Raw genomic sequence first — 9,847 nt, 5'->3', positions numbered from 1 at the left:
TGGGACCACGCAGCAGTCACACTGCTCAGGAAGGAGACGCGTTCTGTCTCCTAGAGATGAACGTACTTTGGTGCCAAAGTGCAAATCAATCCCAGAACTACAGCAAAAGACCTTGTGAAGATGCTGGAGGAAACAGGTACAAAAAGTATCTATATCCACAGTAAAAACAAGTCCTATATCGACGTAACCTGGAAGCCCACTCAGCAAGGAAGAAGCCACTGCTACAAAACTGCAATAAAAAATACAGACTACGTTTGCAACTGCACATGGGGACAAAAATCATACTTTTTGGAGAAATGTCCTCTGGTCTGATGTAACAAAAATAGAACTGTTTGGTCATAATGACCATTGTTATGTTTGGAGGAAAAAAGGGGGGGGAGGCTTGCAAGCCGAAGAACACCATCCCAACCGTGAAACACGGGGTGGCAGCATCATGTGGTGGGGGTGCTTTGCTGCAGGAGGGACTGGTGCACTTCATAAAATAGATGGCATCTTGGGGAATTAAAATTATGTGGATATATTGAAGCAACATCTCAAGACATCAGTCAGGAAGTTAAAGCTTGGTTGCAAATGGGTCTTCCAACGGACAATGACCCCAAGCATTCTTCCAAAATTGTGGCAAAATTGCTTAAGGACAACAAAGTCAAGGTATTGGAGTGGCTATCACAAAGCCCTGACCTCAATCCTATAGAAAATGTGTGGGCAGAACTGAAAAAGCATGTGCGAGCAAGGAGGCCTACAAACCTGACTCAGTTACACCAGCTCTGTCAGGAGGAATGGGCCAAAATTCACCCAACTTATTGTGAGAAGCTTGTGGAAGGCTACCCAAAAATGTTTGACCCAAGTTAAACAATTTAAAGGCAATGCTACCAAATACTAATTGAGTGTATGTCAACTTCTGACCCAGTGTGAATGTGATGAAAGAAATAAAATCTGAAAGAAATCATTCTCTCTACTATTATTCTGACATTTCACATTCTTAAAATAAAGTGGTGATCCTAACTGACTGAAGACAGGGAATTTTTACTAGGATTAAAAATGTCAGGAATTGTGAAAAACTGAGTTGAAATGTATGTTCGACAACAGGGCCAGTTAACTTGCCCGCCCTAGCTAGCTAGCTGGCTAACACTATCAGTGTACAGAGTCACGTGCACGGCGATGATGCAGCTGGTCAGGATGCAGCTGTAGATCCGTTTGAGGATCTGGGGACCCGTACCACATCTTTTCAGTCTCCTGAGACTGTCTTGGTATGTTTGGACGATGATAGTTTGTTGGTGATGTCGTGTCTTTGGCTATGCCGGATTAATTGCTATGACATGCTATTCTATAAAATAATTTCTCTGATTTAGCAATATTTTACATCAATAGCAGTCAACATGAATCGTCATCTTACTTCAGTCTCATATTCTGAAAGTTGTAAATTCTTGGTTATCTGCAAGAATCCTGGCTAACAAGTTGAATCAGCAATACAAAATTGGGTTTAATTCATTATTTACTAAATACCTAACTAAATCACACAGAATAACATATACAAAGAATTAATTATACCTGGATAATTCTTTACGTCATGGGAAATGTCCCTAGCGGGCGGAACAGATATGACAGCTTGTTACACAAAGGAAAATGGGCGGGGTTTGAGTGAAAGAGCAGGACACTGGAACAGAGGCGAAGCTGTGCTATCGTAAATACAGTATCTTATGCATTCTAAATTACTGCCCATTTGGAAAAGGAAAATGCAATAAATATTTACTCTGAGCTGCGCTTCAGTAGGTTGGTGGTAGATGCAAGACCGTGTTGCCAAACCGAGACCTCTGTCCTTTGAAGAATGTCTCTGGTGGTCACTTGGATAAATTGTAGTAACGTCGTTGTGTGGTAGATGGGATACTCTGTCTGTTCCTTCCTAACCTACCGTTTGCAGCTGCGGTCGCTCACTCAAACGGCTGGGAGGTATCGCTTCTGTCGTGAATAAGAGTTCAAAGTTCATACCATTCGCAACCAAAGCTCATGCTGATGTTGGCTTCGTTCTTGTTGTTTTATCTGAACCATTCTGACATAGGATCGTCATCCTACGTCATGGGAACAGATAGTTATGTTGTAGTCAAGAGCTTATATAGGAAGGAAGAGGAGGGTGTGTTTGAAAAGTTTTACAGCCTTTGTCCCTTCGCAGGGGAGGGCCACTGATTGAGCAGCCCTATCTTATGAAAATCCAAATCTCACATTTTTAGAAGCTAAAATCACATTTCATCCCATCACAAATAATTTAATATTCAAACATTTAAATTGAACAAACAATTCAACGCTCTTATTGAACATGTGAATCTGATAACTCTGACGTGTGAGACTTTCCAGTGTAGAGTTGATGTCATCTTATCATTGATGAGAACGTCTCAGATGACAACCGAACTGACATCATATTTATGAAGTACCACTCCATGTGTTCCATTGGTCATTGGTCAAATGATTACCAGAATATCATATTCATTAAGTTCATATGTTCAATTGATCCCCACCCCCCCACCTTCTGATGTTCCCAGAATCTCTATGTTAACCAAGGTTATTTTTTTTAAATGTAACCTCAGTAGGTTAGAGAAGAGAAAAGGGCGGAAGAGGTATTTATGCCCATCAGGCCAACGTCATGACAGTGATGTGGACACCAAGGAACTTGAAACTCTCGACCTGCTCCACTACAGCCCCTCAATTTAATGGGGGCCTGTTCGAACCCGCCTTTTCCTGTAGTCCACGATCAGCTCCTTTGTCTTGCTCACATTGAGGGAGAGGTTGTTGTCCTGGCACCACACTGCCAGTTCTCTGACCTCCTCCCTGTAGGCCATCTCATCGTTGTCGGTGATCAGGCCAACCACTGTTGTGTTGTCAGGAAACTTATTATCTGTAAGACGAAAGATGAAAAATATCAGCTTATTGTTCAATTATTATGACGTTCTTTCCAATACAAAAGTGTTGTAACTATTGTTTCCAAACTGCGTTACCCACTCCAGCCAGCAGATGGCGATGTGCGTCTTTCAGGTGTTGCTTCTTGCGTGACGTATAATGGACTGGACGGGACGCTTCTTCAGGAACAACAACTATTTCAACCACCTCGGTAGCTTGCTAGCCAACATAAAACTGAAACATTCAGGATTTAAATATGTTAATGTTCATTAGCTGATCTCAGTGTTTAAAAACATTTCTGTTGACGTATTAACTGGTTAACTTGAACCTAATTTGCTTGTTCAATTTGCAAACTTGTTAAAGATTGATACTGAGCCAAGCCGCTAATGCTACCTAGCTAGCAAACTAGCTAACATCCCTGACCATGAGTTCACTAAACTACTATTCCCTGCTAAAGAAGATGGCTACTGGTTCAATTTGCAAACTTGTTAAATATTGATACTGAGCCTAGCACTAGGTTATTCGCTAATGCTAGCTAGCTAACTAACATCACTGACCATGAGCTCACTAAACTACTCCTCTGCTAAAATAGAGGATGTCTGCCGTACGGAGAAAAAAGCTTTGGCGCTGAACATTGTCGTGAAAGAAGAAGAGGAGGATATTACAGTGAAAGGAGAGAAAGAACCTTTCAGAATTAAAAAGGAGGAAGAGGAGGCTGTTATAGTGAAGGACGAAGAGGATGATGTTATAGGAAAAGAAGAGAAAGAACCGCTTAGAGAGGAAGAGGATGCTTTCTCAACAAAGGTGAAGAAGGAAGACGTTTTGGGAGTGAAAGAGGAAGAGACAGAATATCAGATTAACACCAGTGAGTACTGTCTTAAACAGGGACACAAACTATGCCGTTGTTGAACTAATGTGGTGTTTTAAAGTGGCATTCTACTGAAGTTCTACACTTGAATATGTTGTTCAGTACTGTATAAATTGTTAAAGGGTCAATCTGCCATTGGTTCATATATTTCAGGGTCTTTTAAATTAGATGTATTTAATTCTCCATGTGGACTATATTAAAGTCCCCCCATCTAGTATAACAAGCTTTTAAAATTCACTATTGAAACATAATCTCTACTTAAAATATCAAAGGGATGGAAAGGCACCCATTTCGTGGAACGACCCTGAGCATCACAAACAATATTTTATTAAATCATGATGAAAGTGGCCATTTTAGGCCCTTTTTAGACATATTCATGCCTCTTGTAAGACTCTGTGATTGGAATAGACGGTCATACGTTTACCATCTGTTTGATGTTCTCATTCACACAGGAGAGACACATGACTATGGTGGATCCTCTGGGGAGCCTCAACAACATCCTGATGCTGACAAGACAGAGAAGAGTCTCTCAGATCAGAACACCAGATGGTACAGTCTGGTCTAGCATACAGCTTGCTCTATCTGGGTCTGGGCTGGGTTTCTGTAAAGCACTTTATGTCAACAGTGGCATCAGCATCCATAATGATATGTGTCTGTGTCTCCTCTTTATGGTTACCAGGACAACGCTAGCCCTTCCTCCCTCCCGGAGTCCCCGTGTCGTGCCTCTCCCGGTAGCACCTTACTGCTGGGTATGAAGAGGTTGTCTGTGCTGCTGGTGGACTGCAGGAAAATAACAGGGCTGAGTGGAACTGTGAGAGGAGGAGAAGAGAAGAAAGGATCAGATTTGACACATCAAAGTAAGTGCTGTAGTTTAGTTTGAACAAATAAAATAGATCTGCCCATTGGTATCTGTTACCAATACGGCTGTCCCAGACTAATACAAATACAACTTTGCACACTCTTGGTATTCTCTCAACCAGCTTAACCTGGAATGCTTTTCCAACAGTCTTGAAGGAGTTCCCACATATGCTGGGCACATGTTGGCTGCTTTTCCTTCACTCTGCGGTCCAACTCATCCCAAACCATCTAAATTGGGTGATTGTGGAGGCCAGGTCATCTGATGCAGCGCTCCATCACTCTCCTTCTTGGTCAAATAGCCCTTATATAGCCTGAAGGTGTGTTTGGTCATTGTCCTCCATTGAAAAACAGATGACAGTCCCACTAAGCGCAAAGCAGATGGGATGGCATATCGCTGCAGAATGCTGTGGTAGCCATGCTGGTTAAGTGTGCCTTGAATTCTAAATGAATTGCAGACATTGTCACCAGCAAGCACCATCACACCACCACCTCCATGCTTCACTGTGGAAAAAGACATGGCGGTTGGAACCAAACATCTCAAATTTGGACTCATCCGACCAAAGGACAAATTTACGCCGGTCTAATGTCCCTTGCTCATGTTTCTTGCAAGTCTCTTCCTCTTATTGGTGTCCTTTAGTGGTGTTTCTTTTTTGCAGCACCATGAAGGCCTGATTCACGATGTCTCCTCTGAACAGTTGATGTTGAGATGTGTCTGTTACTTGAACTCTGAAGAATTTATTTGGGCTGCAATCTGAGGTTCAGTTAACTCTAATGAACTTATCCTCTGCAGCAGAGGTGTAACTCTGGGTCTTCCCTTCCTGTTGCGGTCCTCGTCAGAGACAGTTTTCATCATAGCGCTTCAAGTTTTGTGTGACTGCACTTGAAGAAACTTTGAAAGTTCTTGACATTTTTGATGTTGACTTACCTTCATGTCTTAAAGTAATGATGGACTGTCGTTTCTCTTTGTTTATTTGAGCTGTTCTTGCCATAATATGGACTTGGTCTTTTACCAAATAGGGCTGTCTCCCCCCTACCTTGTCACAACACAACTGATTGGCTCAAACGCATAAAGAAGATAAGAAATTCCACTAATTAACTTTTTTAACAAGGCACACCTGTTACGGATATATTCAATCTATCCCAGTCTGCTGTCCCCACATGCTTCAAGATGTCCACCACTGTTCCCATACCCAGGAAAGCAAAGGTAACTGAACTAAATGACTGTAGCAATCACTTCTGTCATCATGAAGTGCTTTGAGAGACTAGTCAAGGATCGTATCACCTCAACCTGACACCCTACCTGACACCCTAGACCCACTTCAATTTTCTTGCCGAGTCCATAGACGATGCAATCGCCATCACACTGCCCTATTCCATCTAGACCAGAGGAATACCTATGTACGAATGCTGTTCATTGACTACAGCTCAGCATTCAATACCATAGAAGTTGACTACAGCTTAGCATTCAACACCATAGTACCCTCCAAGCTCATCATTAGGCTCAAGGCCCTGGGTTTGAACCCCGCCCTGTGAAACTGGGTCCTGGACTTCCCGCCCCCAGGTGGTGAAGGTAGGAAACAACACCACTTCGCTGATCCTCAACACAGAAGCCCCTCAGGGGTGCGTACTCAGTCCCCTCCTGTACTCACTTTTCACTCATGACTGCACGGCCAGGCATGACTCCAACACCATCATTAAGTTTGCCGATGACACAACAGTGATAGCCCTGATCAACGACAAGACAGCCTATAGGGAGGAGATCGGAGACCTGGCCATGTGGTGCCAGGCCAACAACCTCTCCCTCAACGTGATCAAAACAAAGGAGGTAATTGTGGACTACAGGCAAGGGATGACCGAGCCACGCCCCCATTCTCATCGACCGGGCTGTAGTGCAGCAGGTTGAGAGCTTTAAATTCCTTGTTGTCCACATCACCAACTAACTAACATGGTCCAAAAACACCAAGACAGTTGTGAAGAGGGCACAACAAAACCTATTCCCCCTCAAGAGACTGAAAAGATTTGGCATGGGTCCTCATATCCTCAAAGAGTTCTACAGCTGCACCATTGAGAACATCCTGCAACAATTTCAATTATTTACAGTTCATTTAAGGAAATCAGTCAATGTAAATAAATTAGGCCCTAATCTATGGACTTCACATTACTAGGCAGGGGCGCAGCCATCCACCCACTGGGGAGCTAGTCCCACCCACTGGGGAGCCAGGCCCAGCCAATGAAGCTGTCCGGGTGGCTGGTCTAAGACTATGTGGAGGTCCTGGACTGGCATGGTTATACGTAGTCTGCGGTTGTGAGGCTGGTTGGATGTACTGCCAAATTCTCTAAAACAACATTTGAGGTGGCTTATGGTAGAGAAATTAAGATTCAATTCTCTGGTAACAGCTCCAGTGGATATGCCTGCATGCCAATTGCACACTCCCTCAAAACTTGAGACATTTGTGGCGTTGTGTGACAAAACTGCAAATTTTTAGAGTGGCCTTTTATTGTCCCCAGCACAACACAGTGGACCTGTGTGATGACCATGCTGTTTAATCAGCTTCATGATATGCCACACCTGTCAGGTGGATGGATTATCTTGGCAAAAGGATGTTAACAAATTTGTGCACAAAATTTGAGAGAAATAAGTGTTGGTGCATATGGAAAAAGTCAAATTATTACAACTATGATATATATATTTAGAACCACCTGATAGGAATCCATCAATGTCTGAGGGTCCTAGAACTTTCTAGTTGTTTGTATTCTGACTTCTAAAACATAATTAATTAAAAAGTAAGTAAACATATCAGTAATTACCAGGAAGCTCTACAACATAATTTATTTTAAATTATTACATGTTTGAAAACTGGCCTCAGGTTGAGGGCTCTTATTTGGATTAAACCTCATAGCAAGCACTTTTATCATGGGGAGATTTAATTTTGGTCTCTCTTTAAAAAAAAACATTGTCTTTGGCAGGAGGAAAACCAAATTTGGAGGAACCAGAGACGTCCAAACCAGCAAGACGGCACCTCTGCTCCCAGATTGGAAAGCGTCTTACCAAGCCAGGAAGCCTGAAAAGACATGGGAGGACACACACTGGAGAGAAGCCACACCATTGCGCCCAGTGTGGACATAGTTTTAACCAGTTAAGAAGCCTGAAAGCTCATGAGCGAATACACACAGGGGAGAAGCCTTACAAATGCTCAGACTGTGGGAAGACATATTACTCATCATGGTCACTTAAAGTTCATGTGAGAACCCACACAGGAGAGAAGCCTTACCACTGCTCCCAGTGTGCAAAGAGTTTTAGCCAGTTAGGATACCTGAAAGCTCATGAGCGAATACACACAGGGAGAAGCCTTACCACTGTTCCCAATGTGGAAGTAGTTTTAGCCAGTTAGGAAACCTGAAAGTTCATGAGCGAATACACACAGGGGAGAAGTTTTACCACTGCTCCCAGTGTGGAAAGAGTTTTAGCCAGTCAGGAAGCCTGAAAACTCACCAGCGAATACACACAGGGGAGAAACCTTACTACTGCTCCCACTGTGCAAAGAGTTTTGTCTATTTAGGACATCTGAAAGAACACATGAGACTGCACACAGGGGAGAAGCCTTACCAATGCTCTAACTGTGAGAAGACATATTACTCATCACAGTCACTTAAAGTTCATGTGAGAACCCACACAGGAGAGAAGCCTTACCACTGTTCCCAGTGTGCGAAGAGTTTTAGCCAGTTAGGACACCTGAAAGCCCATGAGCGAATACACACAGGGAAGAAGCCTGCTCCCGCTGTGCAAAGAATTTTACCAAATTATGAAGCCTGAAAAAACACATGAGACTGCGCACAGGGGAGAAACCTTACAAATGGTCAGACTGTGGGAAGACATATTTCTCATCACAGTTACTTAATCATCATGTGAGAATCCACACAGCACAGAATAATTACTTATAGTGTGTAAATTGATATTTCACATCACATTGACTTAAAATTCATCAGAGAACATACACAGTGCTCCCGTTGTCTTATATTGTTGACTGACAATGTGTTCTTGTTTATACCAGATGAAAATGTATGTAAAATGTACTTATACAAAGAATCCTATTACAGGGATAATACAGGGATAATACAGGGATATTACAGGGATATTACAGGGATATATTACAGGGATAATACAGGGATAACAGGGATACAGGGATATTACAGGGATACAGGGATAATACAGGGATATTACAGGGATAATACAGGGATATTACAGGGATATTACAGGATAATACAGGGATATTACAGGGATATTACAGGGATATTACAGGGATATACAGGGATATTACAGGGATAACAGGGATACAGGGATATTACAGGGATAATACAGGGATAATACAGGGATATTACAGGGATAATACAGGGATATTACAGGGATATTACAGGGATAAGGGATATACAGGGATACAGGGATAATACAGGGATATTACAGGGATATACAGGGATATTACAGGGATAATACAGGGATAATACAGGGATAATACAGGGGATAATACAGGGATATTACAGGGATATTATACAGGGATAATACAGGGATATTACAGGGATAATACAGGGATAATACAGGGATATTACAGGGATAATACAGGGATAATACAGGGATATTACAGGATAATACAGGGATAATACAGGGGATAATACAGGGATATTACAGGGATAATACAGGGATATTACAGGATAATACAGGGATAATACAGGGATAATACAGGGATAATATTACAGGATAATACAGGGATAATACAGGGATAATACAGGGATATTACAGGGATACAGGGATAATACAGGGATAATACAGGGATAATACAGGGATATTACAGGGATATTAATACAGGGATAATACAGGGATAATACAGGGGGATATTACAGGGATAATACAGGGATATTACAGGGATAATACAGGGGATATTACAGGGATAATACAGGGATAATACAGGGATAATTACAGGGATATTACAGGGATAATACAGGGATAATACAGGGATATTACAGGGATAATACAGGGATATTATACAGGGATAATACAGGGATAATACAGGATATTACAGGGATATTACAGGGATAATACAGGGATAATACAGGGATATTACAGGGATATTACAGGGATATTATATTACAGGGATAATACAGGATAATACAGGGATATTACAGGGATAATACAGGGATAATACAGGGATATTACAGGGATAATACAGGGATATTACA

The 9,847-nt window shown here is 42.0% G+C and overlaps 1 protein-coding gene across 2 annotated transcripts; it reads left to right on the top strand.

Moving 5' to 3' along the window:
• The first annotated feature begins 3,067 nt into the window (after nucleotides 1-3,067).
• On the top strand, nucleotides 3,068-8,661 carry LOC135530727 (proline-, glutamic acid- and leucine-rich protein 1-like). Of its 2 annotated transcripts, none has more exons than XM_064958935.1 (4): nucleotides 3,068-3,754; nucleotides 4,210-4,306; nucleotides 4,437-4,614; nucleotides 7,583-8,661. In XM_064958935.1, the coding sequence occupies exons 1-3, from the start codon at nucleotides 3,448-3,450 to the stop codon at nucleotides 4,510-4,512; spliced, it is 480 nt and encodes a 159-aa protein (XP_064815007.1). In that variant the 5' UTR covers nucleotides 3,068-3,447; the 3' UTR covers nucleotides 4,513-4,614; nucleotides 7,583-8,661. The 2 variants fall into 2 exon arrangements, with proteins under 2 accessions (XP_064815007.1, XP_064815008.1); XM_064958936.1 differs by lacking the exon at nucleotides 7,583-8,661 and adding an exon at nucleotides 4,764-4,844.
• Nucleotides 8,662-9,847: the final 1,186 nt, after the last annotated feature.

This window comes from Oncorhynchus masou, unplaced genomic scaffold (genome assembly GCF_036934945.1).
Source record: "Oncorhynchus masou masou isolate Uvic2021 unplaced genomic scaffold, UVic_Omas_1.1 unplaced_scaffold_1407, whole genome shotgun sequence".
NCBI lineage: Eukaryota > Metazoa > Chordata > Actinopteri > Salmoniformes > Salmonidae > Oncorhynchus > Oncorhynchus masou.
This window is presented reverse-complemented; position numbering and strand designations above follow the sequence as displayed.

Excerpts from the sequence above, each read along its gene's own strand:
- LOC135530727 (XM_064958935.1), top strand. The coding sequence starts at position 3,448 with ATGAGCTCACTAAACTACTCCTCTGCTAAAATAGAGGATGTCTGCCGT. Across the intron at positions 3,755-4,209 it reads AGAATATCAGATTAACACCA|GAGAGACACATGACTATGGT; the intron begins GTGAGTACTGTC and ends TCATTCACACAG. Across the intron at positions 4,307-4,436 it reads TCAGATCAGAACACCAGATG|GACAACGCTAGCCCTTCCTC; the intron begins GTACAGTCTGGT and ends TATGGTTACCAG.